The sequence below is a fragment of the Alnus glutinosa genome, chromosome 1, assembly GCF_958979055.1.
Source record: "Alnus glutinosa chromosome 1, dhAlnGlut1.1, whole genome shotgun sequence".
Lineage (NCBI taxonomy): Eukaryota > Viridiplantae > Streptophyta > Magnoliopsida > Fagales > Betulaceae > Alnus > Alnus glutinosa.
Genome location: NC_084886.1, coordinates 9,258,439 through 9,284,424, shown reverse-complemented (window position 1 = coordinate 9,284,424; position 25,986 = coordinate 9,258,439). Strand labels below are relative to the sequence as shown.

Below are 25,986 nucleotides of genomic sequence, written 5' to 3'. Positions count from 1 at the left end.
TAACTCGAAAGACGTGAAAGGTTGCAGGCTAAACTTTTTTACTCTCTCTCTCGCCCAACGTCCCTAACCTCAGCAGAAGCACCTCCCACTCCCAGGGTCTCTCTCAGTACTTGTCAAAGTAATACCTTACCTGTGCGTCCTTTCTCAAGGAGGGCTCAGACCCAATAGCTTGCACAATTGATCAGACACGTAGCTCAATATCCTCAGGTACGTGAGTTAATTGCTCTGTTATCTTTGACTTCCATGCATGCAGCTTTCTTTTTTTTGTCTCTCCTTAATGGCAGTAATACTCCACCGACCACCTCCTTTCTTCTCTTGAATCCTACTTTTGGAGTCCTTCGCTTCTTCAAGCTTTGCAACGAGTGAACGTTGACATTTCTAACGTGCTCTCCACCTGTTCGTTATAATGTCTATGTGATTCGCATGTATATCAGTTGACAATTGGTCTGCTGCTCTCTCTTTCACTTAATTATCCATGCTAGAAGACCATGTGGAATGGATAAGGTCGCCTTTTGACTTGGGGCACTTGTTATACTTTTCATGGACTATTTCTGGATGCGCATGAAAATTGAATTTGATTTCTCTGCCTTTCGTGGTTGGTGCGATTTTCATCTACAGAAATGGTAGCACTCCGCTCCTCTAGTTCTAAAAGCTTGAGACTATGACATTTTACGAAATCAACAAAACAAACCCATGTCATTAGTTTTTTGGTGGTGTGTGCGATTCTCATCGATAAGACAAAACAAGATAATGGAGTGCATGCACCTATTTGTTGGGTTTTGTGGCATATTTCTCTTTTGCTTTGACAACTATAAGGCTGGAGAATTTTTTGAGATATTAATTCTCTGCAGATATTTTTTGTGCTCAACGTCTCTCTTGAATAATAGTCACATTTTAACAAGAGAATTTTTTGGTCTATCCAAGGTATCTTCTTCATACTCTCGAATGCAGCTTTAGAATTAGTTATTTACCAGTGCAGTTTTAGGACTAGTTTCCAATCAAGATCCATCTAGGTACACTTTTTCTTATATCATCAATCAATCCATCCCCCTTTTACTTCATCATGGGGTTAACTTTATAAAGACATACTTTTTTATAACATATAATAATCGTTGTGTGTGTGTGTGTGTGTGTGTGTGTTTTTCCCTCTTGTTTGTCAAATCTTTTACTAATGGGCCCTATAGTGTGAAAGGAGAAAAACAAAGCAGTGTAAGGGTATTCTTTTGAAACAGTTTGGTATTACTCAGCTTAAACTTTTTTTTTAATATATATTACATACAATTACCCCCTTCCCCTCTGCAGGGACTCCCTTTTTCCTGTTGCATCTCTCTTGATATGGCATATTATAATTTCTTTATTCATTTGCCATCTACGGATTTCATTTTTCTAAGTACACTGCTAATTCCCATTTGGGTCACATTTTGTATGATAGTTTGTGTGAAAATAGAAAAGAGTCTATTCATATGTCAGCAACCATCCTGTGTGAACTACGTATTTTATTTAACTTTTTATACTTTACTAAGGTATGGCATTGAATGTCTCCTTGCAGATGGTAAGGAAATCTGAAAGAAAATCCAGCACCCTGTTCATGCAGTATACCTTGCTGCAGATGAAGCAGCTATCATTATCACCTATGTAGCTATATTCCTTGATCAGTAGTGCTTATCAGTAAGAATTTTGCTTCAACCTGCTCAATAGCAACCTTTTGAGGGACTATTTTATGTTACCATCAATTGGAAAGAATGAGACTCATGGTATAATATTATGTAAGCTCCTGGCATTTTTACCCTCCTTCAACAAGTTGTAGGCTTTAAAGCTTGTCGTTACTACAAATTTGAAAAATGGCATTGTCCCTGCCTTTCTCATCCCAAAGGGATTGGCCAATCTCTTTCCTGAATTCTAGTTTCCTCCCTAGGAATCCTTCTTTGTTACAAGGTAAGATTAACCAAACTTACAAGAGCAGTAAGAGCTTCAGAAATCTGTCCATCTCTATTTCTTGTTCATCTCTGAAAATTGTTCAAAGCCCTTCACTAGACAGGCATATTGTGAAGCAAAACAGGATTCGGTTTGTTCAAAAGCTGAAAACACTGCTCCTTTCTAAACCAAAACACTATATGCAACTCTACATTCTTTCAAAATGTCGATCCTACCTTTCCCTTTCAAAGCCCCGCTCAATCCTCTCTATGATTCATCGTTATCCTTTAATTTTTGAAGTCTTCTCAATCCCAAGACCACCCTTACCACTCAATGCTACAAAATCATATTCCCAACTTTGTGTCCGTCTAACCCCAGCAGCAGCAGCCCTTGCCTCCCAGGAATTAAATCTCAAATCAGCAATCTCAATGACCTTGGCAACCAAACTCCAGAAACTTCTCATGCTTTCTTCTCACCGTCGGCTTCTTCTGTCAAAGTTGGTTCACCTTGCTCCAGATCTTGGCCTCCCCCCTAATTTCCGTTCCCGTCTCTGCAATGACCACCCTGACAAATTTAAGACTGTGGATACCTCCTATGGCCGTGCACTTGAGCTTGTATCTTGGGATCCACACTTGGCAAATCCTCTACCCTCTCCTAAAGTTCATTCACGTGGGATGATAGTAGACAGGCCTTTGAAATTTAAACAGCTGAGACTTCGAAAGGGATTGAACTTGAAGAGACATCACCAGGATTTTCTGATCAAGTTTGGGGAAATGCCAGCTGTATGCCCTTATAATACTTCTGTGGGGGTGTTAGCAAAAGAATCCATGGAAGAAGAGAAAAGAGCTTGTGCGGTGGTGAGAGAGGTGCTGGGGATGATGATTGAAAAGAGGACTTTAATTGACCACTTGACTCATTTCAGGAAGGAGTTTGGGCTACCCAACAAGTTGAGGCGAATGTTTGTGAGGCACCCAGAGTTATTCTACGTGAGTTTGAAAGGGCAGAGGGACTCTGTGTTTTTGGTGGAGGGGTATGATGAGAAAGGAGACCTGTTGGAGAAGGACGAGACTTTGATTATAAAAGACCAGTTGATGGCGTTGGTTAGGGAAGGGAACAGGATGAGAAGAGAGAGAAGAAAGGCTAGTATATATAGCTATGGCACTGGTGACTGTAATGATGATGGTGATGATGATAACACAGTTGATAACAATAATGATGATCATGATGATGGGTTGGATGATTTGTTTGATTATGAAGATTCAGATTTGGATTGTGTCGTCATCGGTGATGAGAGCAACGAGTCATTAGGCCACATGGAGAATGGGGCGTTTTGGACTGCAGATTCTGCTTCTCTTCTTAATGATGTGGATGGAGCAAATATGGAACCTTGGTAATAATGAATGTTGATGAAACAACGTACATATCTTATGGAAAAATAGTAAAAGTAAGAAATAAAACTTTTGTAGTGTTATGATATGGTGATGCAAAGGTGGCAATTGTAACATAAATTCATACAATTTTGCATGTTGCATTTATATTTACTAGGAACAATCTTACACTGCTCGAGCCATATTGATCTTTTCTACTGGGTACAAGTATATGTCAACCTACAGGTTGGGTGCTTGGTTGGTTAATGATGCCACAATGCGAACAAGCTTTAGTGGGCACTGAGAGACGAAAAGGTTACAATTTCCAACTTTGGTGTTTACACTGTTAATTCGATTGGCACAGGAATACGAGAGACTGTTGATACTTTACAAAGGCACATGGGCATATCCCAACAAAATAGAAGACTCGATTAAAAGGGCATATCCTCCTCACCACAAAACAAACAAGATCATAGCCTTGAAAAGGCCTCCACAACTATCACAAAGGGAGGTGTACCCGGCTGTAGGATGGTGGAAATTGGTATGGTTTCCAACTTCTATCCCTAAACATTCCTTTTTTATATGACTTGTCTTCCGGAATACATTGGTCACTAAGGAAAAAATGTGTAGGTGGGGTTACACTGGATGCACATTGTGCTTATTCTGCCGTAGTGCCCAAGAGAACCGAGAATACCTCTTCTTTAGGTGTAGCTTCAGTAGTCGAATTTGGTCTAATATCCTGGCCGAGTGTTCCATTTCTAATGCTCCTTTGGATTGGGATGCTATTGAAGATTGGGGCTTGAAGGAATTAAATGGCAGAGGTATTAGAGCACGATTGGGGAGGTTTTGTTTGGGGTCTACTATTTACAATATTTAGAAACAGAGGAATGCTCTTCTGCATAATGCCTCGCCTAAAACAACTTATCTATTATGAATTGTATTAGATGGGAAGTTCGTTCAAGGCTGGTGGCTAATGAGCAATTCAAGCCTCTCAATCATAGCTTAGTGTTTTGTTGGAACCTGCACACCTCTGTTGGTTCGGTTTGAGGATGCAGGAAGTGGTTGTTTTGGTGGTTGTTTTGCTGTATGTTGTCTTTGTGCCAGTTTGGTGTTGCTCTACTTTGTGCTTTTTCGGGCTGTTTTTGCTGTTGATCTTGTGGCTTTGGTCTTGTTCACCTCTGCTACTTGTCTCTTGAGGTTGTAGCTTGTGTTTTTTTTCGTTTTTCAGGCTTGTATTTCTGGCCTCTAAGATGACTTTCTCTGTATTGAGATTGTGTTCCAGATTGTTTTGTTTCTGGAGTGGAGTGTATGTTGAGTGTTGTTCAATGAAATATTTTATTCATCGAAAAAAAAAAAAAAAAAAAAAAAAAAAAAAAAAAAAAAAAACTATCACAAAGAGTCAAGTGGTTTCGAGTATGCTTGAGGCCCGTACATCTCAAGAAGAAATTGTTTAATTTCCCAATACTAGAAATAAAAAATCTTTTGTATAAATTTTTTGAGATTTTTGTTCAGATATCATGTTAAATCATTCTAAAAGTTTAAACGGATAGAAATATGTGAATTTAATTATTTAATTATATTAGAACATTATAACCTTTCATCAAATTTAGTTTTAGGGTACCAGAAGGTGTATCTTGAGCTGCTTTTCTGAAAAATGTTGCATCATTATCCTTCAAGGTGCTAAAGAGGACCAATATGATCTCCTCTTCAATGACCTGTTACCCAACTCTGGGCCTGATCTTGAATAATCTGCTTAAGTAGAGCATTTTCAAGAGTAGCTAGATCAAGTAGCTTGTTATGAGGGGCAATAATACAGAGAAGGATATTGAGGTACCTCATTATTTCTTCTTTAACGACCTTAAGATTATCAATCCTAGTTGGCTACTTCCATCCTCCCTAAAATTCGAACTATCTTACTCTGGCTGTCGTGGTTCTTCAAGATTTGGAAGAAAAGCTTGGACTTCTTATCACCAAGATTCAACCACTTCACGTAGGACTTTGTTTAAGGAATTTGGCTTAGGTGTGTTAGCTATATAAATCAAATGCTAAATTAACAATGTAAATAAGCAGCAGAATGATTGATTATATAAATACTTTCAGCTATGCTTTGCTCAAACGTACGAAGAAACCTTGTTATCAATAATCAGAGATTCTAAAAAAAGAAATTTAGAGGAGTTCTTATAATCTATGCTTATTGAATGTCGTACTATAGAATACACATATTATTTATTTATAGGCTGATTAAGTGATGGCTGATTTTTCTCCTCCCGTCAAGGAGTAAAATCAGCATGATATTAGGAAATGGATTCCCATGATCAATCTGAATGGAATAAGTTATATTACCATAATTACTGATGTGCCACAAGGACATATATGAAATTTCTTACAAGGTACTTAAAAAGAAATGTAGTATATGTAATGTAGTTTTTTCAACAATCTCAGTTTAATTCTAAGCTTTTTATGACAAAAAAAAAAAAAAAAAAAAATAGTAAAATTAAATCTGGATCATTAGAAAAATTACAGCTCATATGCTACAGTTTTTTTTACGACACCTTGTTTAATAACAGTCCCTCCAGTTCGACAAATATCATTATAGTTTTTTCTAGGGTTAAATATTTTTTCTTCTCTAATAAACTACTCATTTAAACATTATCCCTATAAATAACAATATTTTGCTTGATTTACTATTCCATTAACTTGGGTATCGCTAGTGTTTTCGGTAGGACTGGATAGTAAAGCTCCATCTATTAGACTTTTGGGAGCACTTGCAGTTTCTTACCGTCTAAGTCCCATCTATGCAATTGCTAAGCGGGCAGAGGTTACTATGGTCATGTCCAAGTAGAATAGTCACTCTGATTGCCCACCTCTGCCTTTTTAATTAGGTAAAAAAAAAGAAAAAAGAAAAGAAAAGAAGTCCTTACCTACTATTTTCTTTTAAAACAATTATGAAATGACGAAAATACCCTAATTTAGAAATTAAATTATATATATCGCTCCCCCAACGGCGGGACATTTGAATCATTTGATCTCTCATTTCTCTTTCTCTAAAGGGGTGGGCGCGATCAACTGGTTCTCCGAGATAAACTATTATAATTATTTATGAGCTTACAAATTTTTCACAGGAATCGAGCTCTTGATTAACAGCTAGGTTTGCTACGGGTTTGGGAAATTTGGGGAAAAGCGTTTATCGAGCGAAGTGAGAAATAACAGGTAGGGCAAATCCCTGCAAGGGCTCAATCTGTGTATACAACACATACAAGCCCAAATACTTGCACATAGAGACGCAGAAGCTATAGAAAGACGAAAAACAAGAACAAAAGCGATTCAAATCGAAGCTTAGAGAGAGTCGCTTTGAGATTGTGATGGAGGGCAGAGAAAATAATTTACATTTTTATATGTAACCCATAATGCTCCGCGGAAGAGAGAGCTTGATCCGATTGGTGGGCAAACGGCGTCGCTTCCTTCCCAATCGTGAAACTCTTCTCTCCGCTCCTGTCGGCATCGGTGATGATGGGAAAATCGTCTCCGTTGAGAATGCAGAGGCTGATAAAAAATTGGACGAATGCGAAGAAGAAAGAGAGTTTGGGAACGAGACTTGTCACCCAGAAGAATTGGTAACTTGCCCTGTTTGTGGGCACGAAGTCATTGGGGAACACAATGCCATCAACTCTCATCTGGGTATGCATTTCCTTTTTCGTATGTACATATATATTGATTGATTTTTATGTGTACTTTTAGGAACATAAGGGTTTGCAGCTTTAGTGTTTGTGATAAAGCCACTACGGGCTTCTTAAAATAAGTTTGCATAGGAAGTTGTTATCCCTTAATGTTATATGGTGGTTGACTTCTTAAACTTGAGAAACCTTCATCGAGGAGGCATTGGCTATTTGGGATGCCATGGAAGAGGAGTTCCAATTTTTTGCGCGTCAGAAGTCTAAAGGGAAAAGGGAGCTTCTAAATTTGCATAGTTCCATTAACTATGGTGATGCGAACTATCCCTCTAGGCGTAAGAAAGGCAAGGCACACATGTTGTAGGTTTGTTGTGCCTTGAAGGGTAGTGGGTAGTTCTGTTCTTAGTTGGGTCCTTTTGTAGCTTGTTTTGGTTCTTTTGTGTTCTAGGGCCTTGGCGTTGCGGGTTTTTTTTTGGGTTAGCTTTGGTTGTTCCTGTGTATACTTCCTGTGTACTTAGGGGCGCTTTACGCTTTCTTTAATAAAGTTCTTCTTACTTATCAAAAAAAAAAGAAAATGAAGAAAAGAGAGAAGTTGCCCTGCCTCCGGGCCAAACAAGATACAAATCCTCATAGCTCGTTAATTAATCAGGAGGCTTCTTAAATACAAATGAAAGACTGACAAGGAGACTAACATTTAACCGACTTGGACTCATGACTCACTAACTCGCACATGATTACAACTGATCCGCACACCTCTTCCTCTTCTTCCACTAACAGCTCACATTTTCCCATTTTTCCGTAGAAACCAGCCACCACAGATCTCTTCCTAACCAGAAACTAACCTACTGACCCGAATCTACTCGTTGACACCTAAGGCACAGACATGTGTGCCTACCTCTTCAATTAACCTTTGTCCTCAAGGTTAGGGAATTTTTGTTTCAGCTGGCCATAGTCTTCCCAAGTTGCATCTTTAATCACGGACCGAGACCATTTAACGAGAACGGTTTCCCCGTATTTAACCATTCTTCTAGGTCAGATAGTCTATGGTTTTGGATGCAAGATCTATTCTTTGGTGCTGAGGCAGGGTTGGTTGGGCTGTAGTCCTAGATACCAACTTCTTTTTAAGACATGATACATGGAACACTGGGTGGATTCTGGTTTCAGGTGGAAGGTCCTGCTTGGAAGCTACTTTACCAATGCGTTGGATTGCTTGATAAGGGCTGAAAACCCTTGTTGAAAATGTGTGTTGAAGAAGTAAGAAAACTCAGTCTCCCACCTCAAATTCTCATTCTGTTCGATGAAGGTAAGCGAACTTTTTCATTCCACCGTGGGCTTGCTTAAAGATTCTCCTTTAGAATATATCTATCTAGTGTGATCTAGTGTAATATATGGAATATATGACAAAGGTGAATTTCTTGCTCAAGCTTCTCGATCTGGTAAAGAACTGCTCGCTACTACTACGTATGTTAGAACCAACTACGCAAAAGCCGTTGCCCGTTAGAACAAGCAAGTGATTGAGATGCGAGGAGGTGGAGTGGGGCGGAGAGTGGAGGAGGAAGACTTACATGATGTCGTCGACACACTCTCCAACAGGTAAGTAGGTCCATTACCGGCTTGCTCTAGGCCACCTAACGGGGCGGAAATCAAAGTGGGGCACCTCTCTGGTCTTGAGCACTTCTTCCATAGCTTGCACCCTTGTCTTGGAATGTAGGAAATGAGATAGGGGGAACACCATATACAACTTCATACGGGGTTATTTCGGTGACGTGGGTGTTGGTGTTATACCACCATTTTGCCAGTGATAACCATTTGGATCATTCTTTGGGTCTTGCTCTAATGAAGCAAGCAAGGCAATTCTCGAGGCATTTATTGACTATTTCTAATTGTCTGTCTGATTGTAGGTGGTAAGATGAACTAAGAGATAACTGAGTTCCTTATAAAATGAAAGGTTCCCTCCAAAATACACTGGTAAAGGTAAGATCTCTGAGTTACTGACTATGGTGGAAGGCATGCCTTGCAATTTAAATATTTGATCCAAGAAAGTTTAGCCAGTGTAACAATTGTGTATAGATAGGAAAGGCTGACAAAGTGGGCATACTTGGAGAGGTTGTCGACTACTACCATTATCACATTGTGGCCATGTGAGAGGAAAGTCCTTCTTTGAAGTTCATGCTAATTTCAGTCCATACTTAGCTTGGAATTGGCGAATGTTGAAGGAGGCCTGCTAGTTCCACTTTTTTAGTCTTATTGCAATTGACATTCATCACACTCTTGGAGGGGTTTCTAGTCATCAAAAAAGAAAAAAAAATGATATCCTAAATGTCCCCCTATAGGGCTGTTGTACAAATGTTACATTACTTGAGATTTAAGGGCCATATTCTATCCTAAACATACCTGGCCTTTGTTTGGAAGCATATTTGTATTAGATTTCTTTTGTTCAGGTTTTTTTGGGTCAGCTTTGGCTCTCTTGTGTATACTTCCTGTGTACGTAGGGGGGTCTTACGCTTTCTTTTCTATAAAATTTTACTTATCAAAAAATTTATGGATGGTATGAAATAGCTGAAGTTGAACATTCGAAGGGATGGACCAATCAAGTAGTGATATTGAGGCACCCTCTTTTGGCTTTTTTAATCGCTTGGATTACTGGTTCTCATTTGTCTAATCTTCTTTTCCTTTTTGGACCATGCATTCTTTATGTGTTTAATTTTTTTTTTTTTTTGGTATGAGGAGCTCATTTCTTGTATACTTCTAATGTAGTTGGGTGGTGCCCTGGTATCTTTTTTGTTGATGCTATTTACTTTGCAAAAAGAAAAAGAATCATGATGTCATATTGTGACCTTTTTTACCTAATGTTTTGATATCTGTAATTTTGAATGGCCTTATTGGATGCTTACTCTTATGGTTTTGATGAATGGCCTCCAGATGCATGCCTGTCTCGAGGAACCAAGCGAAAATTGACCCAGCAGACCCTTCTTCAGTCAAACTTCTGGTCACAATCTAAGATTCAAGCTAGTTCCTTAGAGTTAGAACAGTTAGAAAACAGTGTGTGTGATACAGGTCCTGATGACCGTTGTGTACGCAATGCTGTTCATGGATTGCTTGAATTTAGTGCTACTAAAGAAAATGACATTGATCTGTGTGGATCATCCCTGAAGTTAGAGTCTGTTGTGCAAACTTACAAAGATGGTCCGTCTGAAAACCCAATCAATGATGACAAGATCAACTACAGTCTGGACACCACCCAACTATTGTCCCCGAAGAATGAGGTTCTTAAAGGTGACAGGGATGTAACTATAGATGACATATCTGGGGCTACTCTTGAAACTTTTATTGTTGGCCGTAGGTTTAGTGATGAAAAGGAGTTACATCTTGGGGCAAGCATTTCTCTTCTACGAGACCCTGATAATGATAAGGATCCCAATGCTATAAAGGTTACTCCTTTATTCTGTGCTTTTGCCTTATGTTTTAACTTTTAAATTATTTATAATAAAGGCATTGCATGGTCCTTTTGAGTCAGGTTATTTCTGCAGACACTGGATGCGGTAAAATGCTTGGTTTTCTCCCTCGTGAATTAGCTCAATATTTGTCTCCTTTAATTGAGAAGTTCTGCCTAAGCTTTGAGGTAATTTATTTCTTTAATTGGAAAGAATCATGTTACCTGAATTTCTATGCATCTTTGTTCAATTTTTAAGTAACTGGGAGTGTCTTCTATATTACATGAAGAGTAAGGCTACTAGGGGAGTGCGTTCTTGAATAAAGTTTTCTATGTACCTTTGGCCTCCATTCACATCAAACTCAATAGAGCTTGTCGTTTCATTGATGGGATTGCTCCCATAGTTCTTTTCTCTTAATATAAATAAGGAAATGGTCTTGTTAAAAAAAAAACAAAGAAAAGCAACAACCTTCTGTAGTGGTGATCCAATTAACTCAACTCCTTGAATAATAACCAATTAAGAGGTTATTGTTATTGAGCATCACACTTGTTTTTAAACACTCCTTGCATAATTGACTGAACTCAACTAAAGCCTTAATGCCAATCAAACTAAGTTTGCTAGTTTGCTACTTCTTGCATAATTGATTTTTTGGACTTCTGTTGTATACTTCATGTGTGCTAGTGTTGCTTCTCCTGTGCTTTTCCTTCTATCATTGCATTTTTTTTTGGTGTAAAATTGTAAATCCATGGGCTTCATAAGGAATATTGGCTTTTCTTTTCTTTTTTTTTTTTTTGAAAAAGTATGAAATATTGACTTATATTCTATTAACATGCTTGTTTGGTTGTAAAGTAGTATAAATGTTTTAAATATCAACTTTTGTTTCCTTATCTTTTGTTTTTCTTTTTTCTTTTCCCTTCACCTACTATTCAAATGATATTTTTTAGGGTTATATATGAACACTCATTGTGTTCTCTTCCCTATCCCGGTTGGTGTTGCTAACTAGTTAGAAAAATTGCAGAGGGATTTCTTGTGAGGTGGTCTGGATAAAGAGTCTAAATTCCATTTGGTTAATTAGAAGAAGGTTTGTATTCCTCTTTATCTTGGAGGGTTAAGGATTAGGAGTTTGCTTACTTTCAATCAGGCTCTATTGGGAAAGCGGTTATGGAGGTATACTGTGGAGAGAGAGGCTTGTTGGCGTCAAGTAGTGGATATAAAATATGGTAGTTTGGTGGGTGGTTGGTGCACTATCGTTACCTCTGGGCCTTACGGAATAGAGATGCTTTGGTCACTGACCTTATGGTTGCTCACAATGATGTGGTACATTGGGATATTAATTTTATCAAATTGGTGCATGATTGGGAGGTGGACTCCGTTTCCCACTTATTCAACGTGTTGTATTCTATCAACGTCAAGATGAGTTGAGAATGTGACAATAAGCTATGTTGGATTCCTTCGAAAAATAGATCTTTTAAGGTAAAATCTTTCTCCTAAGTTCTTGTTCCCAACATTGACTCTTCTCCTTGGAAGAGCATTTGGAGGACTAAGGTTCCTTTGAGGATGACTTTTTTTTTTCCTTCTCTTGGACCGCTTCCTTGGGAAAAATCCCCACCTTGGATAATCTCCACTAGCATCACATAATAGTGGTGGATTGGTGTTGTATTTGTAAAAATAGTGGGGAAACTCCGGATCATCTCCTTCTTCATTGTAATGATGTGAGAGATTTGTGGAATGTGGTCTTCCGGATGTTTGGAGTAGAGTGGGTTATGCCTAGACAGTGGTGGATCTTTTGGCTTGTTGGAATTTTATCCCCTCTTTTTTTTAATATGGTGCATTTGGAGTGAAAGCAATGCTCGAAGTTTCAATTGCGAGAAGACAAGTTTGAATCTATTACTTTATTTCTTAAATCACTTTTTGAGTGGATCTTTGCTAATGCCCTTCTCAATATCGCTAGCTTTGTAGATTTTGTACTCTCTTTTCTCTTTCTTGACTTGCTGAGTATCTTTTTTCTTGTATTATTCTGGGTTGCGCCCCTTGCGCTTTTAATAAATATATATATATGTAAAGAATAATGAAACTACTTGATTTTTGTTTCATCACGGTAACTTTGGGATCTTTCAGGGATGTGTGAGTTCTGTTCCAAAGAATCCTTTTGATTATGTTCCCATTCAGATAGTGTGTCACAAGAGCATATTACGTGGTGAAAAGGAGTATGAAGTTGTAGAGGCTTTCAAATGTTTGTGGAAAAATGCTAAGTCTGTAGTTGAATCTTCAAAGGATTGTCCACCCAGCATGACAAAATATCAGCAGAACTTTTGTCTATTAATACACGAGGTTTTAAGAAGTAATCCTCACCTATTCACAGATGATGAAAAAAATTTCATGGGTACCAAATCTAACTATGTCTTTGTTTCTTTTTCCCTTTTGAGTTTTTTTTTTCCCCTGACAGGCTGACTTTCTTATATGTGCTATATGTGTGCAGAATCATTTACTTCACTCTCAAATGATAGTCAGAGGCTTTTTGTTCGGCTTTATTTACGAAAAGGTTTCTTATTATCAGATGATCTTTTCTAGTATATTAGTTTTAACTGTGCATCTCTAGTTATCTTGTCATCTCCTTACAATTTGCATTACGTGTATTCGTTTTTTTACTACAAAAAAGAAGTTTCTTAAGATTTTAAGTTATTTCTCTCATGTATTATTTTTGTGCATTTTAAGATGATTGCAAGTTTGACATCTAGTCACTTTTCTTTGTAATCAGCTAAAACGGATTGAAATTGGATTGACTTATGTTCACTCTAATATGATTTTACTCATGTAGCAATTACTTGACATCAAAATGAAGTAATTGGTGCATCAAAAAAAAAAAAAAATTAAAGTTGATGCCTAAGCTTGTAGCTCCTCAAACCATATATATCATCTATCAGATTGTCAATAAATAAATAACACATTCAAAAATGAAATACTAAATTGAAATGCATAATTTAGGGCCATGGTTCCGGATGTCTCATATTTCCTACTCAGAAGTATTGGATCCTCAAGAAGCAGTCAAGGGTCTCTCTGGTAAAAATATAGTAGTAATATTTCTTGTAATCTTTTTTGTGGCAAATTTCTAAATTGAGGTCCTTCTTGATATCACTTATCATACTGCAGCAACTGGTTATATATGTTCAGTTGAAGATACAGACGGACTTCATGACAATGACATTAAGGAAATGTTGAATTTGCTCACTGTTTCTGAGCTACGTGATATTTTGGGCAAGCTTAAGGTTTGCAATTATGGACATTACTCTAAGAACTTTTAGTCCCCATTCTGACTCAATTGATGCTGCATCCACTCTTTTAGTGTGTCCTATAGTAGAAAATTGCTACGATATTATTATGCTAAGAATGTATTGTATTGTGCAAATCTGTCTCCATTATACATTGTATTCTTCATATTTCTTTCTGGACAAAATTAGTATAAGTCAGAATGTTGCAGTGTTCATATGGAGGCTTGGTACTGAACATGCAAGAATAAAGGTTTAGTTGATTCCGAAGGTTTAATTAGCCTTCTGAATTATTTTTTTATTAGTTCATTCTTGTAATTGATGCATAGCCAGTCTAAAGTACGAATGAAGAATGTTAATGTAAGGCTGTAGCCATCATATAAACATCAGCCAGATCCTTTCAGATTTTTGAGCCTAAACTTAAAATTAGTTGTCACTTTAGACCTGTCACGGTCTTAGTTGTCACTTTTGTAGTTTATGTCATATTATGTTTCTAAATTTTTGAGTTTTGACATATTAGGTCCGGTAACCATTAAATGCATTCCATATGTGGTTCTGTGGTGCAGAAACCAAAGGCATGATTGGTTTTTGCGCATATTTCTTATGTTATAATAACAGACGGAGCATTATGGGTGGGTCCTTCTAAATTTGGCTGCATCCATAGTTTTCGCTCCAAAATTGATTAATTGGCTTTCGATGACTACACAGTAAGAGAGCTACTGTGTGGACAGATACGGGTCAAACATTTTACTCATACTATGTATATTTGTATGTATGTTTGTGTGTAAATATCCCATCTGTTGTCTGTCTCTATATGCATGTAGATGTTGTTCTACATAAACACATTACACGTATAATTCATAACGAACTCTCATTGTTAGTACTAATAATTCCTAAAAGTAGAAAACGGTATCTGTCCCGTTAATTAATAGTGCAAGATATAGGCTACTGACTATCCATATAGTTATTCTTTTGCTGGCATTGTCTTCATATGCTTACTGCCTTGAACAGCATTTTAATTGTGCTTGTCCTACCAAATTGAGGTTTTAGCTATTGTCTTTCCAGTTTCAAACTCAATGAGCAAGACAGAGCATTCCAGTTAAAATAATCGATTCCCACAATGAATTACATTTAGGAGTTATCATTATCCGATAAAACTTATGCTCTTCCTAAACAAGTGAAATAACTTTTAGCTATGGACTCTTAACTCACTCTTAACTCTAATCTCTCTTAGATCTGAAGTATGCTCAAGTGCATTTTTTTATTGTTATCTGATGGGTCTTATGTTCAATTTTTTGTGCTTCTTTTGAGGTTTCAGAACTGTAATCATGGTACAAGAAAGAAGAATCTTATTGAATCTCTTCTCTCTTCATATGAAGATGGATTATGGTATGAATATGATCTATAAGAGACTTGGTGAAATTTTCATTTAGGTGTGTCAATGAGTGTATATTAAGTTTATCTTTTTCTTGCTCTCTTTATGTGCAGCCCATCCCTACCAAGTGGGATTTTGGATAAAACTGGTGCCTGTATCAGGATATCTTCAAAAGCTGAATCCCTTATCTGGCGTGCTGAGGTGCTTTCATGTCTTCTAGTGTGTCATTTATATGTGGGTTTAATTGTAATTTTGTCTGAAATGGTCTTTATGAATTTCACTGCTCCTGCAGAAGCTTTTCTTCCTGAATAGTGAGCAAGATCTATCAGCATTTCTACTAGTTGACTTGGGAATAGTCAAGTATCCAACTTACAACTGCATAATTTCAGAACAAATCTTCTCGGGTCGAGATGACCTGCTGGCTTATGAAGAGGTCCTACCTTTGTTTCTATTTAGTAAAAAAAATATTGACATTCAATTGCCTTTACCATATGTGAGGGTCATGGATTACAGGCCATCGAAGTGGCACAACTAATGGACCAAGCTCTTGATGGAAACGATGTTGAATTAGTGTTAAAATGCATAAAGATTGCTGACTTCCGTATATCCTTATCTCCTACTAAAGCAATTAAATCCTCGACCTCTGAATCAGTAGCTACATTTCTTTCACGCTTTTCAGCATTGTGGGTCTACTCAAAAGTGGTCTCCTTGGGAGTTTCCTTTCTCGAGCGGGAGCGCAGGTATTAATGTGTTTGCAAATTGTTGCTTCTTTTTGTTGCTTATACTGCAAACTACAACATTAACCTCTGCGCGTGATTTCATTTTTCCATTAATATGTTTCTCCAGTTGTATACACTTGAGTAATCATGTCTCACTTGTGATTGTTTTTATGATATATAATTTCTGTGTAAATTATGAGAAGGGTTTAGTTATAGTTAGTAAATTAGTTATAAATTGTTTTGAAGGATCCACCGTGAGACCCCACCGTGATCCTATCCTAACATCCCACTGATAGGATCCACTAACCTCTACCAAGTGATCTGCTACCAAAGAATTCTTGGCACAAGCTATATCATACAACACTGGATAAGCTTCCTTGAGAGGCATCTCTCCACACCAAACATCATCCCAAAAACGTATCCTGGACCCATTACCCAAGATAAGTTTGGTATAGCTACAAAACAAGCTCCACCCCTTTCTAATGTTCTTCCAAATCCCCACCCCGTGAGACCCAGGGGGGTCTAGGGAACACCAACCAGCCCTAGTAGAACCATACTTTACATCCACCACAGATTTCCATAAAGCCTCTCTCTCTTGAGCATACCGCCACAACCACTTTCCTAAAAGCGCCTTATTGAAGATTCTCAAGTTCCGGATACCCAATCCACCTTCGGAAATAGGATAACAGACCTTGGACCAACTAACCAAATGATATTTGAATTCATCGCCTATACCACCCCACAAGAAGTCTCGATGCAACTTCTCAATACGATTAGCAACACTGGATGGAATAGGGAAAAGAGAGAGAAAATACGTAGGAATATTGGAGAGAGTACTCTTTATAAGGGTAACCCTGCCCCCTTTCGACAGATACAACCGCTTCCAGCTAGCCAACCTCCTCTCAATCTTCCCTACAACTTCATCCCAACAAGACTTTGCCCTGAAGGGAGCTCCCAACGGAAGACCAAGATACTTTATAGGAAGAGAGGAAACTCCACAGCCCAATATGTTAGCCAGACTGTCCATATTATCCACATCACCCACAGGAACAATAACAGATTTAGCCAGATTAATCTTCAGTCCTGACACAGCTTGAAAAGATAAAAGGAGCATACTGAGATAATGGAGATGATCAGCATTAGCCCCGCAAAAGACTAAAGTATCGTCTGCGAACAGTAGATGAGAAATGTTGATTGCTTCACTGTTACCAGAACCCACAGAAAACCCTGAAAGGTAGTTCTTTTGGGCAGTAACGAAGAATAACTTACTAAGAGCCTCCATCACAATAACAAACAAGAGGGGTGACAGAGGATCACCCTGTCTAAGGCCACGAGAGCTGCTGAAAAAACCAGTTGGGGAACCATTCACCAACACTGAGAACCGCGCCGTAGAAATACACTGGGCTATCCAAGAACACCATCTCTCTCCAAATCCACATCTTCTCAACATATACAATAAGAAATCCCAGTTGACATGATCGTAGGCCTTCTCAACATCCAACTTACAAAGTAACCCTGGATTACCGGATTTGATTCGACTATCCAAGCACTCACTGGCTATAAGAACTGAATCAAGAATTTGCCTACCTTTCACAAAAGCATTTTGAGGGGACGAAACAATCTTCTCCACAACCTTTTTAAGTCTATTAGCAAGGACTTTTGCAATGATCTTGTACACACCACTTACAAGACTAATAGGACGAAAGTCCTTTAGATCCACAGCCCCAGACTTCTTCGGAATTAAGGCAATAAAAGTGGCATTAACACTTTTGACAAACTTGCTTTGTGAATGAAAGTCCCAAAAGACCTTCATGAGATCAGTCTTGATCACATCCCAGCAGTCTTGGAAAAACGCAAGAGAAAACCCATCAGGACCAGGAGCCTTATCTCGATTCATGCATCTCACCACTTCTAAGACCTCCATTTCCTCGAAAGGAAGTTCTAAGGAAGAGGCCTCGGCTACATCCAAGGTATCAAAAGCAATATTATCCATTCTAGGCCTCCATGGGAGAGGTTCTGTAAAGAGAGACTCATAGAATTGAGCAACATGTTCCCTGATCACCTGCTGGTCGGAAGAAATAGAACCATTGATAGAGAGCGATTCTATGGAATTAGACCTCCTGTTCGAGTTAGCTATTTGATGAAAAAATTTAGTGCATTTATCACCCTCTTTCAGCCAAAGAACCCTAGACTTCTGTCTCCAACTAATCTCTTCCTGTACTATAGAGTTCTCCAAGTCTCTGATGACCGCACATTTCCTCTCCTTTTCTTCGAAAGATAAACCTTGTTGTTCCTCCAACCTTTCCAAAGTACATAACTCTTCCATAAGCTTTTTTTTGCGGAACTCCACATTACCAAACTCCTGATCGTTCCATCTCTTGAGGTCAGCCTTTAAGGCCTTTAGCTTTTGAGTGAAGATGAAGCTAGGAGACCCCTGAAAGCGATAAGACGCCCACCAAAGCCGAACCTTATCCACAAACCCTTCGGCCTTCAACCACATATTCTCAAACTTGAACGGTCTGGAACCCCGTTGAATGCCACCACAATCCAATAGGATAGGAAAATGATCAGAACATAATCTAGGAAGCCTTTTCTGAATAGACCCTGGAAACTTGACCTCCCAATTTGGAGAAACAAGAAATCTGTCAAGACGAGACCAAGAGGGATTCTCCTGATTATTGGACCACGTGAAAATCCCTCCAGCAAGAGGAAAGTCCATGAGGCCCTGCTCGAAAATAAAGTCAGAGAACTCCATCATAGCAGCGTTAAGACGAACTTCCCTAGACCTTTCAGTAGGAGAGCGAGTGACATTGAAATCGCCCCCAATACACCAAGGCATCTCCCACAAATAAGCAAGGCCAGCCAGCTCAGCCCAGAGCGAGCTTCTCAAAGAATCAAGGTTAGGACCGTATACTCCTGCGAAGGCCCAATTAAAGTCATCGGCAACGCTCCTAAATGAACAAGCCACAACAAACTCCCCCACGTACTCATCTAATTTCTCAACAACCCTTCTATCCCACATGATTAGGATACCGCCAGAGGCCCCGCATGAGGGTAAGTAGCACCAATCAACGAAGTGACATCCCCAAAGGCTCCTCACTAAGCTGTTGGAGATAAACTCCAATTTGGTTTCTTGCAAACAAATAATGTCTGTCTTCCATTGTCTAATAAGGTTTCTGACTTTCAACCGTTTGCCACCCTCGTTTAATCCTCTGACATTCCACGATAGAATTTTTGGCTTCATAAAGAACCTCCAAGCGCCCTCCCTTTGCACCTACTAAGAGATGTGCTTCCGCTTCGCACATCATAATTAATAGAACATGATAATCTGTTTAGTTCCCTGCTGAACTTGTTGCCCGCTTTCGAACAAGAACCCGTCTCCTTCTTGTCATTTTCAGCTAGGATAGCCTCGAACACGGCTGATAGCTGACCTTCATAGCCATCGCACGTGATCCCCACCGAGAGACTATACTCCAGAATCGCCTTCAAAAAATCCTTAGAAGATCTTTTACCGGAAAAACCCCTGAGATTATCAAATGGAGGAGACCGGCTCTGGTGGTCCCTTTCTCACAAAGGGGCTTTTGATGTTAGATCATTCTATAAGGCTCTTGCTTGCAATGAAGCTATATTATTTCCTTGGAAAAGCATTTGGCGAACCAAGGCTCCATTGAAAGTGGCTTTCTTCGCTTGGACGGCAGCGCTAGGGAAAATCCTCACCCTGGACAATCTCAGGAAGAAACGTGTCATTGTGATTGATAGATGCTGCATGTGTAAAATGAACGGGGAGACTGTGGATCACCTTCTTCTTCATTGCGAGGTTGCACGCGTTCTTTGGTATGATATTCTCAGACGCTTCGGTCTGCCTTGGGTGATGCCTTTTCGGGTGGTAGACTTATTTGCCTGTTGGTGGCCGGGGGGACGCTCCCGAAGCGCGGTCGTGTGGAAAATGGTTCCCCGTTGTCTTATGTGGTGCTTGTGGACGGAACGCAACGAAAGACAGTTTGAGGACAAAGAAAGAACAATAGAGGAGCTCATTTCCTTTTTTATTCATTCTTTGTACTCCTGGACGGCTGCGTATCTCGCACCTCTAGGGATTAGTTATAACGATTTCCTTGTTTTGCTTTCTCCTTCTTCTTAATTGTCTCTCTTGTATACTCCCTGTATACTTGATTGCGCTTTGCGCTTTTTAATAAAATTCTCTTACTTATCAAAAAAAAAAATAAATTGTTTTGAAGATCAAGAGAAGACGAGGAAAGAGCTCAAGCATATATCCTAGTCAAATCGTTTTTTTAGTTGGACTGGGGCGTATAATATCTCTCAATTTTCTAACTTTTCTGAATTTGTGGATTTTTGTTCTTTTAGCATGTAAGGGGACTTTCTTTGTATACATCCTGTGTACTAGGATTGCATCCATCCATGCTCATCAATGAAATGAATTATTTATCAAAAAATAATTAGTATGCTGATAGTGGATATAGAAATCAAAAGGAAATACCACACTAAATGTCAAAGAAGGCAGGAAAAAACTCTCATTTTTCGGCATTATGCTTCCGCTGACTCAATATGCTTGCTTGTATGAGGGGGTTATTAATGGTTACAAAACCTGCTAATGCAGTTACAGGTATTAGTAGTAACGCAAAAATGTTGGTCTCTGCATTTCAGCATTTAGTTGTTCTATTTAGCAGCTGAAAAAACATTTTTCTTCTGCTCAGGTATAAGGACGCTATAAATTTACTCAAGTGGTTGCTGACTTGTTTTACTTGTGATGGAAGAAGAGGATATTGGACACTAAGATTGTCAATTAATTTGGAACATATTGGGTGTCCCAATGAGAGCCTTGCAGTTGCTGAAGATGGATTACAGGATCCATGGGTGCGTGCCGGTTCGAGAATGGCACTGCAGAGGCGAATCCTTCGCTTAGGAAAACCACCGAGGCGCTGGAAAACACCTAGTTTTTCAGCATCCATCAAGAGGAAAATCACAGAGGTAATTGCTTGGTTCTTTTAAGAATTTTAATGTTCTGATATGGTTGTTAAACTTTCAAGTCGATGTCATTAAGTACGTCTAAACTTGAAAGTAGTACTCCTAAAAGTTGCTGCTCTTCCAATTGTGACTGATGTTGCTGGAGAACATATTAGGTTCATGTTCAAGGGAGACCTCTGAACTGTGAAATGGGCATGAAAAACAGGTTTTATGGAGAAGATGGGGAGCAATGTGGAGTTGAGCAGCTTGCCCTACAGTACTATGCTGGGGAAGGAGGTGGATGGCAGGGTGTTCATACAGAGAGTGGCATTTGGTTGACTATATTTGGGCTGCTTATGTGGGACATCATATTTTCTGATGTACCAAATGTCTTCCGCACCAAATTTCAGGTATGTTTATTAATTTGTCATATTTTCTTAATTTTATGTCACAAGCGTTTTTTGTTTCCAGTATGTTGTAATTTAACTTTCATTTGTGACTTCCATCAAGGTTGTTACCTTTGATAAGTGATAAATGTAACTTGGGGGGACTAAGTGCCAATAATGTGTGGTGTTCTATATTATGTGCACTTCAGCACCTCATTCCAAATAGTGGAAAGTATCAGACTATCAGAGTTTAAATAAAGGAACAGATCTTCTAGAATATGGCAATGAAGAAGATAGGAGACTGGCAACAAGGAGAGAGTGATCATGTTTTTCAGCTCACACCTCATGTGAAACATATTATAAAATACATAAAGTGCCTAATCTTGCAGGATAAGTGTATTATGAGGCAACCTTATGAGCCTTGTTGTGAGCTGTCTCTTTAATGGAGAATTTTGCATGTAAACTTTCACCTCACTACATCATATAAAGCATTCTAAGTTTCTAACATAACCCAACTGGGACAAATTCAGCCAAAAACTCATCCAAATTCGGTTGTGGTCAAAGTTGTCAGAATAATGTCTCCCATGCCATCAAAGGGAGAAATTCCAGTTTGACTGGCGTATTTACCATACAATTGAATCTCTTAATAGACTTTGATGACATAACCACACCCCCCATCCCCCCCCCCCCTCAAAAAAAAAAAAAAAGATTTATTTGTTAGTAAGGTATGTGAACTCATATGCATATTGGATTGACCTGAAAATAGAGGAGAGCTTATTATAATGAAAAATCATGCCGGCATGGTAGCTTTTGCCTCCTAAAATACTTTCCCTGCATAGCAAGCTCAGTAACATAGACCTTCGAGATGCTCCTCTTGTTACAACAAAAGAGCAAAAATGTCTTGTGAGTTTTGTTTGATTAGCTGTTCGCTGATTTTTTATTTTCTTGTTCGTTTCTTTCCTCTGATTAGGGGCACTTTTGTATACTTCCTGTGTACTAGGATTGCGCCCCTCTGCGCTTTTTAATGAATTCTTACTTATAGAAAAAAAAAAAAAAAGAAAGAAAAAAAAGTTCATTTCATAATGTTATCTTGGTTTTAGTTTTGCTACTAGCCTATAGATGACTCACTATTGGTGTAGTGGGTCTGTCTTGGGTTGTGCCGAGATGAGTGGTAGACCTTTCACTTGGTGGAGAGGGTTATATGGCTGTCCTCAAAGTAGTAGTGTGGAAGATGGTGCCGTTTTGCCTTTTATGGTGTCTTTAGAGAAAAAGAAATTATAGAAGTTTTGAAAATCACAAGAGAACGGTGGTGAAACTATAGTCTTTCTTATTCAGTACTCTTTACCTCTGGGCAACTACTTTAGACTTTCTTAATGTGCTTGATTTTCATTGTTTTTTATCTTTCTAGTTATGTGTTTCTCTTGAATACTTCGTGTACCTGGGACGCACCTTTGCGCTTTTAATGAAGTTTCGATTACTTAGCAAAAAAGGTATGGAGTACTGGCGTAGAACTCCATACTTTTTTTTTGTAAGTAATCGCAAATTCATTAAAAAGGGCAAAGGCACAACCCAAGTACACATGAAATATACTAGAGAGACACTTAACTAGAAGCAGAAAAAGATCTGAAAAAACATGAAAGCCTGAAATATTAAAATCAAAGGTGGCGGCCCAATGATAGTCTTAAAAAGTAAAGTCTTTAATTCCACCAGTGTCCTCTCATGGTCCTCGAAGTTCCGATCTTTTCTTTCTCTACTTTCATTTTCAACATGTTAGCTAGAACTTTGGCAACAATTTTGTACACTCCATCCATTAATTAAGCTAATAGGTCTAATGTCAATGGCCCTGGTTTCTTCGGTATAAGAGAAATGAAGTTGTCATTGAGGCTTTTTTCACTAGCGTGAAAATCATGTTTGGTAACTCTTTGTTTTCCAAATTACAATCTCCCAGTAATTTCTTGTCCTTTTGCCTCTGTCAATAGGTTAAAAAAGAATTTCCATTTTGCAGACAGCTCCCTTGGATTTGGAGAATGATAGCTTTTATCCGGCAAGAAAGAGTTGTATAGAATCTCACCTACAAAACATTCATAGTGGCATGGCAGAGGGGATCCTCATCATGTCATGGGAATCCCATGTGGGAACAGCTTGTAGGGGAGTTAATTGGACCCGGCATTCCCTAACCGAACTTCGGGCAGCTGTTACATGTGTTGGTGGCCCTTGTTTGGCCTCACTGTGCCGACATCTTGCGCAAGATTACCGGAGCTGGTCCAGTGGAATGCCAGATTTATTGCTATGGCGCTTTCATGGGGAGTACAGGGGTGAAGCAAAGCTTGTTGAAGTGAAAGGCCCCAGGGATCAGCTGTCTGAACAGCAGCGAGCATGGCTACTTTTTCTAATGGATTGTGGGTTTAATACAGAGGTTTGTAAGGTGAGCCCTCTGCCAATGTCTGCATGAGGAGTCATATTGCTTTGCTGTAACAGTGGAAGAAAAATATGACAAGAATGAGTACGAGGATGAAGTTCACAGAAGCCATTCAATGATTACGCGGACAGTTTTCCATGAAAATCCTCGTTAATGTTTGTGTATGTGGACAATAATGCTTTCTTCCGACTCTCGCCTGCAACCAGTGTTGGAGAAGACTCTACACTACAGAAATTCAAGAAAGTCAAGGTTCTATTTTGGGCAAAGCAGTAGATAATTATTGTCAAGGACCAAAGACGGGAAAGAAAACCCTAGAGTCAGACTTCGACAAAGGAAGTTGATGGGTGAATATTATCAGCCTAGGTTTGTCTCTTGGCTTGGTGCTCGAGTGGTAGTAGAACACACGTCTTGGATTGCTGGATGACATGGAACTCGTATGTGCTTTCTTTTACCCTAGTCAGGTATGGCCATATCTTCTGTTATAGTGGATAAAATTGAGGAACTTTCTGGTATTTTTGTTCAATTGGTAAGTAGATGTATCGATAAAGAGTTCATCTCGAGGAAATCGACCCCACTCCCTCCCTGATTTTAGGCGGGAGCCTGGGAATAAGAAGAACTCGTATGTACACTCCTTTATCAATTTTTTTTTTCTTTTTGATTAAAATTATTTTTTTAATGAAAAGAGAGGAAGATTGGACGGTCAAGTGTCCCCTATATCATCTCTCTTTTGGATGATGGGTGAAGTATATTTTGGTGTGGTTTTTTTTTTTTTTTTTTTTTTTTAGGGTCACTTGAGAAAATTATTTGATTATGTTTTATTAAAACATAATTATTTTGAAAAAAAGCAAATGCATGGTCAACTTCAATGAAAAAGAGGGGTGGTTGGACGACCACCATGATCTGGTTGGATGGCCACGTGACCACCTCTAGTTTGTTTCGGTGATCGTGCAGCCACCCTTAGCCCGTTGTGATGGCTACGTGGTCACTTTTAACAATGATAAAAGTGGTCATGTAGCCACTCATAACAAATTCTAGTGGTCGTACAGCCACTTCTTGCCCATCATGGCCGTGTGGATGTCTATAGTATAGTGGTGGCGGCATGATCACTTCCTATCATCATAGTCTCATAGATGCGGCCGTATATAGCCATCTTCCTAAAAATAGTCACATGGCCACCGTTTATTTCTTTCAATTTTTAAATTTTTTAAGTAATAAGTTAGTTTTTACACCAACTAAAATTAAGTACAAACCTTGTCAAAATAATTCTTACATGGTGTGGAAAGTTCTGTAAAAAGTAAATCAGAATTTGAATAAATCCTGACCTTGTAATTAACTAATAAAAACATACTTAGCGGACCAAAATGAACTAAGTTGGGCAATTTTTAAAGCACGGTCTGGTGCATTGAAGTATAGGGTTAAAGTTGGAAAGGCAGTAATAATAATAGCACGGTTTGGTACACGTGGAGAAGCCTGGGTTGGCTCTCGGGAACAATGAACTCATCTTATCAAGAGCTGTTTTGTGTTTCATATAAATATCTTATTAGTTGCTCAGAGCATTGCTGGCCAATTGTGGACTACTAGTGCCTTGTACTTGTAGGGATGTTATTGACTTTTTGCAGAATTTCCCAAATCTCCCTCGTGTCCTCTTCTTCCAGGCAGGCATGCATGCATGCATGATGAATCATTTATCCCATTATCCTCAAAGATCCAACCACTCTCCCACTCCCACTAATAGCCACGCATACAAATACATAGTGGAGAAGACCTACGTACAATTTTTATTTTTTTTTAGAGTTAGACCTACGTACATTTAATAAGACTTCAAAAGAGAATTTACATGTATATTATACTCTTTTTGTCACAAAATATAAGATGCATTTTTTTTTTTTTTTTTTTTTTTTTTTTAAGATGTGCCAAACTAAATGGAAGTTCTTGAAAATGAAAACATCTACTCACTCATACTTCTTATATTCTCCTTTTGTTTGAACCCACATTTTTTATTTATTTATTTAAATTTGAATCACAGTTTCTTCAAATTTAGCCACTTTTCTTGGCCTATCTAGAGTATGGCTAACAATTTTTTAAACGACTCACGAATCTGACACAAAATTAGCAGATTAGGATTTTGTATAATCAAGTTTTGGGTCTACTTGAATTAACTCGTTTAATAAACGCGTCAATTCCGAGTCAACTTGCTTAACTAATAGGTGACTCGTAAATAATGATTAACTCGTATAACTTAAATTATATTTTTTATACTTTAAAAAACAAAACTCTAAAAGGCTAAAATATTCATTTTTATATAAAATTCATATGATCACATGTATGTGCTTATGGAATTTTTGAATAAAGACTAAGAGTCAACCCAAGAGCATAGTTACTAGATGTGTCACATGTCCGTGCTTAAGCTGGTTGTTCCAGTGGACTCCCAAGAGCTTCATTACTAGATGCATCACACGGTTGTACTTACGCT

The 25,986-nt window shown here is 38.5% G+C and overlaps 2 protein-coding genes across 5 annotated transcripts; both read left to right on the top strand.

The window, feature by feature from the left end:
* The first annotated feature begins 9 nt into the window (after positions 1-9).
* LOC133871108 (protein WHAT'S THIS FACTOR 1, chloroplastic) lies at positions 10-4,643 on the top strand. 2 transcript variants are annotated; one of them, XR_009900821.1, is made up of 3 exons: positions 10-207; positions 1,550-3,358; positions 3,460-4,643. XR_009900821.1 is itself a non-coding variant. In XM_062308477.1 (2 exons), exon 2 carries the CDS (start codon positions 1,842-1,844, stop codon positions 3,306-3,308), a length of 1,467 nt encoding a protein of 488 aa, XP_062164461.1. In that variant the 5' UTR covers positions 10-207; positions 1,550-1,841; the 3' UTR covers positions 3,309-3,470. The 2 variants fall into 2 exon arrangements, 1 of the variants encoding a protein (XP_062164461.1); XM_062308477.1 differs by having other exon boundaries at positions 1,550-3,470.
* A 1,673-nt stretch (positions 4,644-6,316) lies between these two features.
* On the top strand, positions 6,317-24,217 carry LOC133871145 (fanconi-associated nuclease 1 homolog). 3 transcript variants are annotated; one of them, XM_062308532.1, is made up of 14 exons: positions 6,317-6,959; positions 9,875-10,383; positions 10,470-10,574; positions 12,556-12,769; positions 12,866-12,928; positions 13,372-13,446; positions 13,537-13,652; positions 14,971-15,041; positions 15,141-15,228; positions 15,320-15,460; positions 15,541-15,767; positions 20,459-20,732; positions 20,885-21,118; positions 23,100-24,217. In XM_062308532.1, the coding sequence occupies exons 1-14, from the start codon at positions 6,689-6,691 to the stop codon at positions 23,544-23,546; spliced, it is 2,835 nt and encodes a 944-aa protein (XP_062164516.1). In that variant the 5' UTR covers positions 6,317-6,688; the 3' UTR covers positions 23,547-24,217. The 3 variants fall into 3 exon arrangements, with proteins under 3 accessions (XP_062164516.1, XP_062164508.1, XP_062164525.1); XM_062308524.1 differs by having other exon boundaries at positions 12,505-12,769; XM_062308541.1 differs by lacking the exon at positions 23,100-24,217 and having other exon boundaries at positions 12,505-12,769; positions 20,935-21,110.
* The last annotated feature ends 1,769 nt before the right edge of the window (positions 24,218-25,986 follow it).